General features: G+C 36.8%; 1 protein-coding gene across 5 annotated transcripts in view; it reads right to left on the minus strand.

Annotated features, from left to right (window-relative positions):
• chd5.L (chromodomain helicase DNA binding protein 5 L homeolog) overlaps positions 1–18,442 on the minus strand; it is a 135,691-nt gene that overhangs the window by 93,726 nt on the left and 23,523 nt on the right. For all 5 annotated transcript variants that reach the window (XM_041569413.1, XM_041569409.1, XM_041569410.1 and 2 more), the window contains exon 3: positions 554–730. In XM_041569413.1, coding sequence (XP_041425347.1) covers positions 554–730 — 177 coding nt within the window. The remainder of the gene's footprint in view (positions 1–553; positions 731–18,442) is intronic.

An 18,442-nucleotide genomic window follows, 5' to 3' on the forward strand; every position in this document is an offset into this window, starting at 1 on the left:
CTCACCCTCTTGTTCTCTTTTCTTCCCATTAAACTTTGCCTTCTGTTTCTCACACACTCCACCTTCTTCCTCCTTGTGTTTGGGGCATGCTGACACAGTTTAGTTATTGCCTGGAATATTCCTCGATTTATATGACTTTGGTAATGACATGCCAGTATTTCTTGTTCCATATAGGATATAAAACTTCCTGCACTTATCTGCAATAAGCCAGAGCAGGGATTGAATATGCTTGTTAGACTATTCTAAAAACTTTAATGGTGTAAGTCGGCTTTTGGCCCTGCATAGAGAACTATTATCAAAACATCATGTCTTGATAAAGGTCCTCTGTGCAGGTCAGAAATGTCGACTTACACCATTAAAGTTTTGAGCATAAATTAAGTCCCATGAGTGTTCTTTATGCTGATATTACTTTTTGTGGCAGTACCTGGGCTTTTCTGTCTTTTTCTAGGCTTGAGTGCCCTGGTCTTCAGACTCAGACTCAGTAGAGTGTTCGCCTTTGGACTCTCTCTCCATATATATATAGTTTATAGTTATACAGTTTTTTTCCATTTACCTTAATACCACCATCTTCATTATCATCATCGTCATCTTTCTTTTTACGTTTAGCTTTTTTTTCTTTCTTTTCTTTAAGCTTTTTCTTCTTCTTTTTGTTGGGAGCATAAACACTTCCTTCACTTTCTGACTTTTCCTCAAGCTCATCTTCATTTTCTGACACGTCTGCATCACTTCCCTAGAAAAAAAGACAATCACATCAAGCAACTGACTTTCCAAAGAATATCAACCCCCTCTTAGGCTTAAAGTGTACTGCAACCCCTCAATACCCTTGTTCCAGTGCTGGATTCTGGGAATTGAAATCCCTCTGTTCCATAATGGGTGGTTTACTGACTCTTTGGAAATCAGAGGTACTTCCATTTAAATTCCAGAATCCATAATTTCATAATGGAAGAAGTTGAGGGAGCGATTGCATTATGTTCTAAGCTTAAGGGGGTGGAAAATAGTTCTTAAAGGTCAGGAAGACACTATCCTGGTTTCTTTTTATTCCATTGAGTCAATATTTATTTATTATAAATAATATTATAAATAATAAAATATATATATATTTATATTTGGTGTTTCAATGTTCAAGTCATTAGGATACAGATCTTGTCAACATTTTCAGGGCGTATTTTGGATTAATTTAAAGAATGACCAAATCATTTCTGCTAATTCAAATTCAAAAAGGTAATTGTAAAGGGTCTGCTGGAATTTTTTTTTATTTTGCATAGATTCTAAAGAAAGAAATTTGACATTCTCATCAAATGAATTTGGTCTTTTAAATGCTAATCATAGTATAAGATAGATTTTTTTGCTTACTTATATGTCTCATTTGCATTTTTGTGAATAAACAAACATTGAAGTTGCCGGTTGGCATTTGTGCCATGGAAAATATTAAGTAGTGATGTAGGCTAGTTGAACTTCTTTTTTATCCCAGGATATACCTTGTGCTTGATTTGGCAATCTAAGCGTGCTTACTCAAACTGGTTACTTTATCTGGTTTACAAGCTCTATAAAACCCATAGCATTGGATGAAAGTTAAGCCTTTAATAGAGCCCTTACTGTTTATCCATGCAAAACATCCAACTAAAGCTCATAGTAAATATTTCCTAAAAAAGGGGAATGTTTTCTACCTGAATAAATTGCACAAAAAATATTATTTTCAAGTAACCTTTCACTTCCTGCTTTGGCAACAGTGCACCCAATTTCTTAAAAATACGGGTTCTAGCATAACTACCAACATTTCTAAATAAAAGATTAGGACCTCATAGGTCCCTTCCTTGTCTAATCAGGTTACACCCAGTCACACCCCAAACTCTTTCTGTCAGATTTATCATGGGACAAAATGAAAATTCGAATTCAAATTTTCGAGTTTTTATATGGTCAAAACTGGCAAATTCGACTAGGGAGTTATTCGATTTTTGAGATTTATCATACTCTGGCCCTTTAAGAACTCGAATTCGACTATTCGCCACCTAAAACATGCCAAATTGCTGTTTAAGTCAATGGGAGACGTCCAGGGATTCTGAGTTGTTTGTAGCCTTCCTGACGTTCGAGTTTTTTTTTGAGAAAAAAACTTGAATCGAGTTTTTAAAACTCTAATCAAATTCGATTTAAATTTGATTTGAGTTTTTGGTCAATTCACCCAAGTTTAAAAAAAATGTGATTTTAATAATAAAATTTGATTGGTTGAATTTCGAGTTCATGGGTTTTTATGGGTGTTAAAAAAAACTCACATAAATTCGACCTTTGATAAATGGGCCTCACCATGTCTATGGCTACTGCTATATGAGAAATAATATCAAGGACTGATCTTAGTAAGGGCACTTATACATAACCAGAGTTTTATATTCTAAATATCACCTAGTTGCTGCTTCATGATGCACAAAGTGGCCAATGCTGAATGTGGCACACATACAGTGAAGTCAATGTAAATACTAGAAGCTTCAAGAACACCAGAACAAATAAAACCAGTTTCATTTAGTTAACAAGGGACACCTGGGGAACTGTTCATAAACCATGGTATGTATCACATGCCCCAAATTTTTAAGCTTAGAAATGCCACTGGCATTGTAAAAATATTTTCTCCAAAGCCCATTGCTGCCAAATGAACTTGTAAATACGGTAGCCAAGACAGAACCTTGTTTATTTTGATAGTCTACTAGTGATAGGCTGAAAATCTTGCACTAGGAAAAGTAGGAATTATGGGGTGAGAATATATACACATATTTCTAATGTAAAGAGCCCCTAGTCTTGATTTAAGTGAAGTTTTAAGAAAGTGCTTATACAGTATATTTAAATAAGATCATGCTTTTATTTGATTTGCTTTGGAAGTGAAATGACATTCATTGAAACTCATTCTCATTTAATTACAACATTAGCTTCACAAGGCTAGGATTCTAGGCCCTCCAGATTTCATTCAACTACAACTCCTATGCTCTATCATGGATCAGACACAGCTGCAGAATGCATACCCCCATGAGTAAAAACAAATGGGCCCCAGGTCAAACACTGAGGTAAAGACGTTCCTTATTTGTTCAAAAACCGTTTATAAAATTTCACAGCCCACAGAAAACATATGAGACGTGCACAAACCTCAGAACTTGTAAATTGTAATGTAAACTTTGTACATTTTATTGTTTCAGCATGTTAAATTGTCCAGAAGTATAGAAACACTTACATAAAGTATGTCCCGGTACAACGGTTTGACTTGTATTACTGATTTGTTTTTTCCAAAATCAGTTCTTTGCTTGTGGTGCTACTTGAATCCAGCATCACCAAACAACTATCCAGCACTTCCAGTTTTGCCAACTGTAATCAATACATCAGCCTGGGTATAATAATATGAATTTTGTGCTCTGCATTTCTTTAAAATACATGATTAACCAAGGACAGCTACCGCCATCATAATTGATGCATATACGTGAATGGTTGCCACTGAGCCCATTGAGTAGGCTGAGTAGGCACGTGTCTAGGGGTGCATTTCCAATCAGACCAATAAAAAGGAAATAAGCAAACAACAAAAATAATGGGGATGGGGAACTATGGCAGTGGCAACAGCACCACGGAGATTTGTTGGAGCAGGCGGGGTTTGGGGGCTATGGCAGTGGCAAAGCAAGTGAATAAATGGGGGGGGCAGCAGCAATGGCAGTGGAAACAAAACCAGGGAGATTTGCAGGTGTGAGCCAGCAGAAGGTGTGTTGGGCGACACACAAATTGAAGCAGAGGTTTATAGGTTAAGGCTAACATTAGGACATGGTTCAAATTACATTTGGAGACACTGAATATAAAAAATAAATCTTAACGTCTTGGAATAGATTGCGGCAAAGGCTAAGACTAACCCCCAAAGCATTCTTTAAGTGTGTTCAGATGTTATGAGTATGGCTTCATGAAATAATGGAAATAATGTTGTTATAAACGATACGGTGTATACAACAGAGTAGTCAGATTTTTGTGACCACCAGGTAAGGGCATGATTCAGCTTAATCAAGTCAGTGGTTGCAGGATATGGTACATAGTTACTTAGTTACATAGTTAAATCGGGTTGAAAAAAAACAAAGTCCATCAAGTTCAACCCCTCCAAATGAAAACCCAGCATCCATACACACACCCCTCCAAACTTTCACATAAATTATATATACCCATACCTATACTAACTATAGAGTTTATTCACAATAACCTTTTGATATTATGTCTGTCCAAAAAATCATCCAAGTCATTCTTAAAGGCCTTAACTGAATCAGCCATCACAACATTACCCAGCAGTGCATTCCACAACCTCATTGTCCTGACTGTGAAGAACCCCCTACGTTGCTTCAAATGAAAGTTCTTTTATTTTAGTCTAAAGGGGTGGCATCTGGTACAGTGATCCACTTTATGGGTAAAAAGGTCCCCTGCTATTTGTCTATAATGTCCTCTAATGTACTTGTAAAGTGTAATCATGTCCCCTCGCAAGCGCCTTTTCCAGAGAAAACAACCCCAACCATGACAATCTCCCCTAATAATTTAAGTCTTCCGTCCCTCTAACCAGTTAAGTTGCATGTCTCTGTACTCTCTCCAGCTCATTTATATCCCTCTTAAGGACTGGAGTCCAAAACTGCACTGCATACTCCAGATGAGGCCTCACCAGGGACTTATAAAGAGGCATAATTATGTTTTTCATCCCTTGAGTTAATGCCTTTTTTATGCAAGACAGAACTTTATTTGCTTTAGTAGTCACAGAATGACACTGCCCAGAATTAGACAACTTGTTATCTACAAAAACCCATAGATCCTTCTCATTTAAGGAAACTCCCAACACACTGCCATTAAGTGTATAACTTGCATTTATATTATTTTTGCCAAAGTGCATAACCTTGCATTTATCAACATTGAACCTCCTTTTCCAGTTTGCTGCCCAGTTTCCCAACTTAGACAAATCACTCTGCAAAGTGGCAGCATCCTGCATGGAACCTATAGTTCTGCACAATTTAGTATCAGCTGCACAAATAGAAACAGTACTTTCAATGCCCACCTCCAGGTACATTAAGTTTTACTCACAATTAATGTGAACAAGGCACCAGGGCCAGATGGAATACACCCTGGGGTAATTCCAGCTTAATTCACTTTTAGCCAAACCTCTATTTACAATTTTTTCAGACTTTTCAGACTTTCTTTTCTCTTTTTGTAACTTACATTTTTTATTTATTTAAAACAAAAAGGCAAAATAATACATATCCTTCAAACAATGTACCAATGAAATATAATTTGAAAGCAGCCAATAACAAAGAGTAGTGCAAAGTCATTCATTTACTAAGAATAACTTTGAAATTGACGTCTATTGATCACTTAAGGAATGCCAAGTTCATCCTTTAATGGAAACATTGCCTAAGCCCTTGGTTGCTTGTCAAAGTAAAGATCATTGCAGTATAATGCAGGTACGTTCAAAACAAAGATAGTGAGCAAGAAAGGTAGGCTTAAAAAAACTCAAACCAAATAATTGTAACCCTGTAACTATGAATTAAGCTAGTCTTAAGTTAAGGTATAGCTGCATATGTGGGCTATCCATGCAGATAAAAAGAGTTCCCACTCGGTCCAAACCTTTAGATACCGTTTTCATCTGGTATGGTCCTGATGGATTGTCGACGTAATTACAGTGTTTGAAATTGGATCACGTTCTCAGTCTGGCAATTATAGGCCAGTAAGAATGACATCTGGGTGGTCAAGTTATTTGAAGGATTGTTAAGAGATCACAGACAAATAATGTTCTGAAGTATAGCATTGTGAGCAGTAATCACCATGGCTTTTTAAAGAAAGATCATGTGAGACAAAGCTGATTGCTTTTTTATGAGGTTAGTAAGATATTGGACATTGGGGTTGCATTAAATAAGTTGCTATGTACATTAATAGGAATCTGGCTAAAGGATCGTGTACAATGGGTGGATGTTAATGGTACATTCTCTACATGTAGTAGGGTTCTTAGTGGGGTTCACTTGCTATGCAACATTTCTACAGTTCCATTAATTGCCTAGATAGAAAATAAGCAACTGTGATTTAAAGAATCCCTGTCCCTACAGAGCATGGGGTGTGCTTCTGTGGAGGATTGGTAGGGCATGTCAACCACTCATTTGAGATAAAGAACAAGAGAAGGGATCTATGGGCAGCCCCAGCAAACTTTTAATGGCAATCATGTTTCTAAGCCTAGAAATAGGGCACTGTACATTATTCATCATGCCCTATATTACGTAGATTATTGTTAAAAAGTGTTATATGTTCCTTCAAAAGTATATAAAATAATGTCATCATGCACACAAACCCACTTTAATGCCTGTTTGTCTTACCTTACCACAGGGCATCTTATGGGTTAAAATCATAGGGAACAAAAGTAGCATAAGTAGTATCATTAGGAAAACAGCATGTAATACTTAAAATCATGAAGAGAAATGAGAGAAATTACTGGTAATTTAAAGTACATAATTTTCATTCACTGAACAAATAGATTAGCGTGAAAGCTATTGGATCGCATTCTGTGTAAGTCTAATTCTTAATTTAAAAGACATTCCCTGTAACATGATAGCTAAGATTTCAGAACACCCATTGCTGGATACAAACCCCCTCCCTCTTACTGAAAACTGTGCTTAATGTGATGGTTAATATTTTTGCGGAGGGAGAGTTCACTGTTTCTATTCCCAGCATGTAAAACAGCACTTGCATTCAAGCATAGGATATAAAGATGTAGCTCTTTTTATACTATTTAACTGGAAAACAATAGCTCCTACACAAAATACAAAACCTAATATCCAGAAAGCTCTGAAATCCTGGAATGCCATTTACAATAAAGTTCAATTAAGCAAAAATTTTGTTTTTGAATGATTTCCAAAATTATTTTTGAAATAGGTAAATAGTAAAACAAAAAAAAGCAAGAAGGGGTAGAGCTATTTGTCGTCCATCTGCCTACAATGTCCCCTCGCAAGAGCCTTTTCTTCAGAGAAAACAACCCCAGCCATGACAACCTTCCATCATAGTTCAAATCCTCCATCCCGTTTACCAGTTTAGTTGCACATCTCTGCACTCTCTCCGGCTCATTTACATTATTCGAAAGGACTGGAGCCCAAAAGTACGCTGTACACTCAATGGGGTATATTTATCAAAGAGTGAAGTTAATAGTGAAGTTCCGCCACTAGAGTGAAATTCCGCCACTCTCCATTCATTTCTATGGGATTTTTATAGGCGTATTTATCAAAGGGTGAACTTTCACGTTCACCCATTGATAAATACGCCTTTCAAAATCCCATAGAAATTAATTGAGAGCTGCGGAATTTCACTCTAGTGGCGGAACTTCACTCTTTGATAAATTTACCCCAATGTGAGGCCCTACCAGGTACATATAAAGTGGCAAAATTATGCTTTCATCCCTTGAATTAATGCACTTTTGTAAGCAAGACAACACTTTATTTGCTTTAATAGCCACTGAATGGCACTGCCTAGAAACACACAGCTTGTTATCCACAAAAATCTCAAGATCTTTCTCAGTTAAGAAAATACTATCATTTAGGGCATAACTCATATTTATGTTATTTCTACCAAAATGTATAACCTTGTACAACAATGAACCTCATTTGCCATTTTGCTAATCTGTTTTCAATTTAGAATTTGGAAGCATTCTGCATGACACGTTCCCCCATATGTAATAAAAGGCACTAAGTCTGCCCAGGAGCAGTAACCCATAGCAACCAGTAAGATATTTCTTCACCTCCCATAGTAGGCAATGTAATTAGTCTGGCAAGATCTATTTGGCATAAAACCATGCTGGCACAAACTCATAGTATTGTGTATTTGCAATGTATTCAAATATTGTATCCCTTATTACTCCTTCCAAAAGCATTGCTATTACTAAAGTCAAACCAAAGTACAGTTTTCAGGCTGAGAATGGAATCCTTTTTTAATAGCAAAGCCGCATTAACAATTCACCAATCTCTCTGCACCATGCCAGACCTCAAGACATTGTAAAAAAAATGAAGTAAAGAGGTATAGCACGGGATTGTGAGCCAAATAAACCAATTAAAATAGTATATGGGGTTTCAAATATTTTAAGTTCTACAAACACATGAAATATAACACCAACCAAGCTGAATAAACAATTTCATTTTATTCAGCTAAAGGAAATAAGTATTAACATATTCCATTAGAAGTATTTTCAACTCCCCAATCCTTTTTTGAAAAATATACTTAGGGTTATATAATATATTTAAATACATAAATTAATTTTCAATGAAATTTGGCATAATGCTAATAAAATAACATAACATTCATAAAAATGAGCTGTCAGATGCACCTATATATAAAAGTGAGTAAGCTAAAATGATGCCAGAATTTACACCAACATTTTACAATTCAATGGACCATGTATAGCCTATTGAAGTGAATGGGAAAAGGGCATATGGTAAAGAGCATAGAAACTGATTGTATTGCTAACCTTGCAGCCCTGTGAACCTTGATTTGGTTCCAGCCAGGGAAATAGCTGTATATTAGAATATTTTCCCTGTGCTTGCATGGATTTTCTCCCACGCTCCAAAAACATATATGTAAGGCTGATTGGATCCTAATAAAATGAACCATAGTATATCATATATGTGAATGATGTACAGGTATGGGATCCATTATCCGGATACCCACTATCCAGAAAGCTCCAAATTACAGAACGGCTCTCTCCCATAGACTCCGTTTTATCTAAATAATCCAAATTTTTATTAATAATAATAATTATTTGCTTTTTCTCTGTAATAATAAAACAGTACCTTGTACTTGATCCAAACTAATATATAATTAATCCTTATTGGAAGCAAAACCAGCCTATTTGGGTTCATTTAATATTTACATGATTTTCTAGTAGACTTAGAAAACCCCAAATCCCCAGCATTCTGGATAACAGGTCCCATTCCTGTATAAGTAGTGAAGAATATGGTGCAGATTTACTAAAGGGAAAAGTGGCCGTCGCTAGAGAAAATTCACCAGAAATCTCATCTGCAGGGACATCGCCAATTTACTAACAGGCGAAGAGGACAAGAGACCGTCGCTAGCACACTTACGCACTGTATTGCCAGACGCATTTTCGCTCAAGTGAACAATCGTTACTCGACAAATTTAATGAAGTGCGCATTTTACAGAACGTTACCTATTTTCCTTTGCCACCTTAGACCTGGTGAACTGATAAGATGAAGCTTCATCCTCCTCAATCTTACGTCAGTGACATCATATCCTGTATGCCGAAAAGTCCTAAAAGTTGTAAAAAAACGCTGGCGTCTTTTCATTTTTTAAAGTGGGATTGCCTTCAAAAGTCCTAACTATTAAAGATTTTTGTGTTAACAATTTTTTCCCAGCCATTTGAGGGGCATGGCACATTTGTTTTAGGGTGGGCTCATGTCTAGGACATTAGAGGATCACTTTTGTCTTTATTTTGCTTCTTTGGACATTTGTAATAAAAAGTGGCCACTTCAAGCATTTGCACCAACATCTCTTATAAAGACGTCCATACGAGATATGTGTAACCGCCTTATTCATATTGACCTAAGCATAAGAGTACTTACGAAGTTACCCTCAGCAGAATTAAACGCCAGTGAAAGATTGATATGAAATGGTCGGGCTGACAAATTAACGCTAGTGAAATTTCACCAGGGTTTGGCTGCTGATATGCAACTTCGCTCTTTAGTGAATTGGTGTACTGGTAACGAATTTCCACTTGGCGAACTGGCGCGAAGTGTGGCGGATCATTCTCTGGTGACAATTCTTCATTTAGTGAATTTGCCCCTATGTCACCCCTATAGAGTAACCACACTTGCTGCGGGCTCACCAACAAACCCTATGCACCAATATTCTGGTTTCTGATCAAGAGATGTTAACCGAGCAAAAAATAAAAAGGTAATGTTTATCATAGCTTTATAAGCAAATCTGCCTTAACTGCAATATGTTGTGTAGAGTAATATCTTGAAATGGACACCTCATATAGTGAATTTATCATTGAATAACTGTAGCTATGCCCACTTCTCTTGCTTACACTGTGCACCCGTGCTTTATTTCAGGTGGAAAAAACTGACTATTAAAACTATAGATATTGTGACAAATGCAAATTCTGTCTAAACATTTTCCTGTGCTCTGTCACACACTATTTATCCATTTTTGTTCTTCAAACAAAAACATTCCTTTTTATTTTTCTCTTCAAAAAATAAACCCTGTTTATTTCAGGGAAATTTTTCTCACTGAAAATGGAGCCTTTCCAGAAAATATTGTTATAAACAGTTATAATTTAGCCACTGAATAATTGGTTTCTATAGTAACAGATGCTTTACAGGTTGAAATCATTTCCCTCTCCACGCCAAACCACCCCCCCCATTTCATTTCTCTGTTGCACAGAATAACAAGGACTTTCGGTTACATGAATCCAAGATTAAAATGAAAGAGCAAGTCATTAGGAATATGAGATACAGCTTGCCTAAAGTTTCTTCCTTTAGCTAAAATACAGTATTTTACACCACCCTAAACATATATTAACTATATAAACATGAAAACATTTGCTTTTTGTGATTACAAAAATCCCTTTAAGTTCGACAATTAAAAAATATGAGACAGAAATATAACTTGGAGGTTATTTCACAGAACTAGGGTTACTCCAAGTAGGTCTAAGAAAAAGCCTAAAGCCACAGGGAACATAACAAGACGTTATTTGATGTAGTTGCTCAGATGGCTCAGATAGCTGGGTCTGGGTGTTGGCAAGTTATCATGGGAAATCTCTGATTCCCAATGGTCATTGAAAACCCAGCATATCACAATTATTAAGTCATCAGGGAAACACATTACAAATAAACATTTACACCCACTCACAGGACTGAAGGGGAATGGACCACAATGCATACTGGCAGTATAAAGAAACAATACACCTTTTCTCAAAACCCCAAATTTATACAGTTCAGTTTGGACCAATTTGACCACCGTGAATGTGGCTAAACTGCCCATAGAACTCACATGTCTATCCAGTTTAGCAGCCTAAGGACTTGTGTTCTACTTGCCTTAAAGCACACAAGACTGGATGCCACAATAAACAATATTTTGATTATAATATTATCTTTTAGCATTTTTTCTTTATACATTTACCTTCGGGAAGGATTTGTGTTCTAGAGTTAGTTCAAGTTAAAATTTTGTAGGTAAAAATTTCACAAATGTCTTAAACCCTACCACAGCTGTTCTATAACTGTACAACTAATAAAGGAGCTTTGAAGTAAAAATGTTTTCATAATTAACTATTTAACCTGAACATGATTGTAGTGTTGATGGGCTGGGGATGCCCTGCTGTCTCTGGACAACTTGCAATTATTGAAGGAACCTTAAATTTTGCACTGTTACAGAAAAATCTTAAGGAAAACGCCCAGTCACAAATCCATAAGCTGCGGTTTTATTGTGTTGTACTGCACAGAAATCATCCAAAACATAAAAGCAAGTCTCTGAAAGGCTGAGGAGAAACAACATTAAAGTTTGGCTTGGCCAAGTCAAAGTACTGACTTGAACTAAACCGAGATGCTGTTGCAAGACCTGAAACGAGTAAATTTATGCATCAAGATCTCCCAGTTTATCTGAATTAAAGCAGTTCTCCAAAGAAGAGTGGGCTTAAAGTCCTCAACAGCCATGTGACAGACCGATATCCAGTGACAAAATGCAATTACTGTATTGCAGGCAGGCAGTTCACTTTTCAGAAAGGTGACATGAGTGCTAGATAACATTGTTCCTTAAATAAATGAATTTATCATTTAAAAAAGTGTTGTGCTTAATTAGATTCTTTTTGCCTTATATTGCATTTGGTTTAAATATCAGAAACAATTCAACACAGAAAATACACAGTAAAAGGGTATAACAGGGAGTATAAAACGTTTTCATATGACTACATCACGTATATAATTACAGGTGCATAAAAAGACCAGTTACTCTTTAGCAGGATTCAAAATGGTAAAATCTTAAATTCATTGAGAAAGATACTCCCAGAGGGAGTGAGATGTTTAGGGCAAGTGCATCTGGAGCTTACTCTTATGCATTCTGGGCTGACTACATCCACTCATTCATAAGAAAATAAGGAATTAAATATCCAGCTGAAAAATTGGTAAAAAGATAAAATCCAAATGTCTCCCACCCCCAATTCTTATTAGGAATTTAGCTCTTATCTAATTATTTTTCAACACAGGATTCTTAAATATATAAAAGTCCTTTCCCGTCTATATATGTTTCCAGCTGATACTGTGCAGAATGTTTATTTAATGTTAAACTGAAACTCCATATGTTTCCACTTTTTGAACAATTCTTTCCATAGCAAGAGGTTCTATAAATTGCTTGTGTCAGCACAGCCCAGTAATATTTAACACGTTTCACAGTGAACAAGCCTTGTAGCAAAAAAAAAACAAAACTGTTGCATTCTTATAAATCTAATTCATGGTTACAGGTCTGGAAACCATACATATATATATCACAGTATCAGCATTTTGTAGGTAAAAATTTCACAAATGTCTTAAACCCTACCACAGCTGTTCTATAACTGTACAACTAATAAAGGAGCTTTGAAGTAAAAATGTTTTCATAATTAACTATTTATTCAGACTGGTTATGTTGTTGCCTCATATGGCTCTATCTAAGGGCCCTTACACGGGCGGTGTTTCCAGTGCTCCCCTGAGTTGCGCTTTCTTCCGTTCAGCTGGGGAGCGCAGGAGTAGACGCACTCAATTATTGTGAAGGGGCTGTACTCACACAGACGCATGTAATCGCCAAACACAGGTGGGATGCAGCATGTTGCATTTCACCTGCGTTCAGCGCATACAGGCATCTGTGTAAGTACAGCCCCCTTCACAATAATTGATTGGTCTACTCCCTGCGGCTGAACGGAAGAAAGCGCAACGCAGGGGAGCGCAGGAAAACCAACCGTGTGTAAGAGCCCTGATGCAGTTTGCTCTTGAGGGGACTCAACATTAAGCAGCAGCATCTGGGCAGTTGTGAGCAACTTCACTGGGACTTAAAAGGTTATTAACTAAGGGTAGAACTCCACGGGTGATTTTACCTGCGATACCTTCAGTTCCGACTTGAGACTAATCGCAGGCGTCATGTCAGATGCGCCGAATCTTATGTAAGTAATACAATTGTCACACGTAGAAGCTCATTGCATCCGTCACGACACGACTGTCGGATGCATGTTACGTCTTCATCCGACAGTCGTGTCGCATGCAATCAGCTTCTACGTGCGACATTTGTATTACATACATTAGATTTGGCGCATCCAACGTGATGCCTGCGATTAGTCTCATCTTCGGCATGCTCAGTTTGCTCCTCTCCCCCTCCATGCTGTAATCTGAGCTCAGAGCTATGAGTGAGCAAGGAGACTCAGGCAGGAAGTGATGTCACAGCAAGCTAATATGGCAGCTGCTATCCTAAACAAACAGAGACAGTGTCTGGAGCTTTTTACTCAGGTATGGAAAAGCATTCTAAATAATAAAAATTGTGTTTTTGCTTGCACTGTTGTGGCTAATTTATTGGCAATAAATTGCCTTGGTAGCTTTCCTTCTTCTTTTAATGTTGGTGGACTTGTCAGAAGTTCTCATTGTGCCTTAACTTTTGATTCACTTTTGAATCACATTTCCATGGATTTTGTTGTGGATCTTTCTGAAATATATCCTTGTGCTGGTTAACAGATTTTCCAAGATGGCTCTTCATCCCTCTTCATACCTCCAGTATAAGCAACAATTTTTGTTAAATAAATTCTCTATCTGTATGGTAGTCCCTCTTTTATTGTCTATGACCAAAGAGCACATTTGGCTTCTAACTTTTGATGGCCTTTCTAGATTTAAATGTATTACGTTGAATTTCTCCTCTGGCTATAACCCACTGAACAACTGACTTGCTGAAAGAATTTGCCAGTCCTTGGAACAATGTCTCCATTATTTAAACTCCCAAAAATAGAAGATCTTGGTTCAGCTTCTTTCCTTGGATCAATTTGCCCTGAATATTCTCCTTAACAATTTGACATTCTCTGCCTTTTCTATCGTATGTATGGTCTTCATCCGCTCTCACTCCTGTTTCCTTAGTGTTAATGATTCTGAGGGATTTTTTTTTCGTTTGGGATATCTAAATTTGGCCTTAGGAAAAGTGAAAGCATCTCTTAGATTTACCAAGGGTCGAAATGAATTCGATGGAACTTTCGAAGTAAAAAAAATTCGAAATTCAAAGTAATTTTTTGGATACTTTGATTCGAAGTAAAAATCGTTTGACTATTCAACCATTCAATAATCAAAGTACTGTCTCTTTAAAAAAACTTCGACTTCAATACTTCTCCAACTTAAACCTGGCGAAGTGCTATGTTAGCCTATGGGGACCTGCCAGAGCATATTTCTAAGTTTTTGGGTTTCGAAGGAAAATCGTATGATAAAATCGTTCGAATCGTACGATTCGAAGTACGATCGGAGTACGATGAATAAAATCCTCCGACTTCGAATGTCGGAGGATTCTATTCGATGGTTGAATTTCGAAGTATTTGATAGTAATTTTCGAAGTAATTGATACAGTATACAGACAAATTGCATTGAGATTAAAAAATCCACCAAAAGGTATATTGATTAAAATGCTTAATATACAGTAAATAAGCAGTGGTAACTAAAGAGCCAGCAGACCCTGCCACACTATGCGACCACGGGGTCTGCTTCCTCTATCGCTGTAAACCCCCCCCCCTTCCCACCCGCAATCTTACCTGGGGGCCTGGCACACTATTCTTACGGCACTGTAATTAAGAAAACCTTTTAGATAAGATGCATTAGCATCTACAGCTACTACAATATACATGCATTTTAGATTTATAAGAGTTCTCTTTTAAGACCCATGCCGAAAGATGCAAGAAGCAGAAATAGTCATTACATGAATCATCACAGGAGCTGACATAGAGGTTACCATAGGAATCATCAGAAGGACAGAACCAACTGAAAGAACATTAGCACAAAAGGACATAGCGGGAGCCATTATTCATACAGTACGTCTAAATAACTATATTTTCCAAAAACGACGTTGAAATACATAATTTGGAAATCTTTATTGCTATAATGAAGGAGAACTGACATACAGTGAAGTAAGAGACAGATTTTTAATGTGTTTTTTTATATTGTGCCTTTTCAACAAAACTATTTTCCCATGTAAAACCAAAAGACTATGCAGGTTCAGCTGTCTTTTAAAGGAGACATTTAGCATAACTAAATACCTCTCCATGTTGTAGGCAATGATGAATAATATTTGGGCTAAAATTAATATGGTCTTTGAAAATTGCCCCTTTATTGGGGCTCTTCATAGATCTGCTATGGCCCCAGTTCCTGTTCGAAATAAGTGGTGAGCATGTCCTAACAGTCCCTGCCAGAAGCAGAGGGGGATAGACAAAAATAGACAAACATAGTCCTGCAGTCACTCAAGCAAAGAGAGGTTTCCCTTTCAGGTCTGTCTAGCTGCTGACTGGTTCCTATTCTACAGTGCACTTTGCTAATTGCCACCAACTCCCCTGCACAGCCTGGGAAAGGAGGCAGCAGAAGTGGAACTGATGGGCGGGGATAGAAGAGCTTTTTAGAAAAATCTTCAATAAATCTGCCTGAAACACATTTTAAGCACATTCCTTCTATATTTAAAAGTGACCCATATCTATAAGGTATATTACACATATTTTATATGTAATACATATACACATAAGTACATGGAGATCATATCATAATCTCTCTAATGCTTTGATTACCAGTAGGTCTTTCCAGCTGACATGAGGTCACCCATTCCAATTACAAGAAAAGAGGTTCCGCCTAAGTATTCGGAAGGGGTTTTTTACAGTGAGAGCTGTGAAGATGTGGAATTCTCACCCTGAATCAGTTGTACAGGCTGATACCTTAGATAGCTTTAAGAAGGGGTTGGATGGCTTTTTAGCAAGTGAGGGAATACAGGGTTATGGAAGATAGCTCATAGTACAAGTTGATCCAGGGACTAGTCCAACTGCCATCTTGGAATCAGGAAGGAATTTTTGCCCGTCTAAGGCAAATTGGAAAGGCTTCAAATGTTTTTTTTTGCCTTCCTCTGGATCAACTAGCAGTTAGCAGGTTAAAATAGAGTTAAACGGTTGAACTTGATGGACATGTGTCTTTTTTCAACCTAACTTACTATGTTACATATACAATACAAATATACAATTTATATACAGCAATGTTTACACCACATAGTTTATCATTTAGGGTGTCAAAAATATGTAAATAACTTTATAACTATATCAGGAAACAGTCTTTATCATTGTTCACAATGCTGAAATATAATGTTGAATAAAACGGAAAGCTTAACTGTAATAGCCTAAGCCCTAAGCTATTGGAGAAAATCATAAATAAAAGTATTTATAATTTTGTGTACTGCAGTTGTAAAAAGCAAATCCGGGATGCTCTAATTGTTATCTCTACAATTTTCTTTAAATGTTCCCATTTTATTTCACTGACCATTAAATGCAATTTGTGAATTGCCTGCTCTTTGCTGGCATCCCATCAACCTTTTTTTTTTCCCTTCGATGTATAAAGAGAATGGAGCGCTGGAATCAATGTACTAATTATTCTGGCAATTGTATAAGACAGAAGAGGCACAAACAATTAAAAAATATGCAGCACACTGACAAGGCTCACTTTGTTCCCCATTAAAAAATACTACCAGATGGTTTTCTGCTTAATCTTTTTTTTACCAGCTGAGAAATAGCAATCTGATTGCGGCATTTCTGTGCATAAAGGCTGATTAAAATGATACCCCATCCTGCACTACGGCAATTGACTGGAAAGAAAAAAAAAAACAGTATGGCTCATGCTGTCACCATCAATTGTATTGTTATAGTATTTACCACCCTTTTCTTTTCCATTATGTTACTGAGGTGTATATATTTAGCTGAGAGGCAGTGGGCAACATCTACACTGATCAGAATTTCACCAAGAACAAAACAAAATCACATTCGTATTACAGAAATAAAGATTTCTTTGAAAGGGCATATGCAAGTACATAGAAGATTCCCCTTTAGCTAATTGGATAGAAAGAAATAATGAAATTCCAGACTCACTGTAATATATTCTGCATTCAAAACATTACCAGTAAGAAATATTCATGCCTGCCTTACCAGAACTAATTAAAAATGAATGCAAGGTGAGTGCCTCTTGAAGTAGTAAGTGGACAAGCTATAAATCTCCGGTGAAAGAAAGATTTCCAGAATGTTCCAGCTGCTCAGTAATATGATTAAGACAAATACACACTCAGAGATAGCAGGCCTATTTAGGGCATGGGTTACTACTATATGCACCAGGCACAGGAGACTAGACAAATTTTGCATAGATCGATATAGAAACCAAGTGGATATCCACAGTGCTGAACTGCAGAATTTATTGTTGCATCTCTCACCATGTTTTGTAAACAGCTCCCAATTCAGTTATTGAACTACCAACTCCTGAAAGCCAAAAAGCAGCATTTTTTCCCAGAAATTTTACAGTCTACTGCCCCATGTTTAGATCTGTTCCAGAATTTTGAAGGCACTGGCATCACACTTGTGCACCATCCTTGTGACTCAAAGGGGGTTACTTACTAAACTCTGGTAGGGCTTTTTGGGGCAAAACTCAAATTTTTCAAGCTTTATTAAAGCCTGATGCTGCAAAAAGCCGGAATCCGAAAATCTGCCATCTCAGACCTGCCAAGGTTGTGTATAAATCAATGGCAGAGGTCCCTATACTATTTGGAAGTTTCTGTGGTCTGCGCTAGAATTAGCCAGAAAATCCAACAATTTCAGGCTTTTCGGGCAAAAATCCGAAATTCTGAGCAATTCAGGAAAAATGCGAAAAAAATCATATGATTCTAGTTTTCGCTCGATTTTATAAAAATTTTTTATCTGAACCAATAAAATCGAGCATTTTTAATAATAAATAAGGTGAAATCAGGTGTGGGAGTTTGGCCGTGGTTTTTTTATTTAAATAATGAGAAAAAATTGGATTTTATTAAATAACACTCCAAACGTGCAAACGTGCTGAATTTGTGTATGTGATGACAAGTGCAGAGCTTAGAAGATACATAGCTCCATTGAATGCATACATATAAAAACCAAAATTAGAGCTTAAAGGAACTGTACAGTGTAAACATTAAACTGGGTAAATAGATAACCTGTGCAAAATAATAACCATTTTCAATATAGTTATCAGAAAATCTAATCTATAAAGGCTTGAGTGCCAATTATCTAATGTAATAGCCAGAATGACACCTTTTTAGTTCTTGAACCTGTTGTCAGTCAGTATCCAATAAGTGACTTAAATAGGTTGTTCCCCTTTAAATTAACTTTTAGTGTGATGTAGAGAGTGATATTCTGGGACAATTTGCAATT

Source organism: Xenopus laevis, chromosome 7L (assembly GCF_017654675.1).
Source record: "Xenopus laevis strain J_2021 chromosome 7L, Xenopus_laevis_v10.1, whole genome shotgun sequence".
Lineage (NCBI taxonomy): Eukaryota > Metazoa > Chordata > Amphibia > Anura > Pipidae > Xenopus > Xenopus laevis.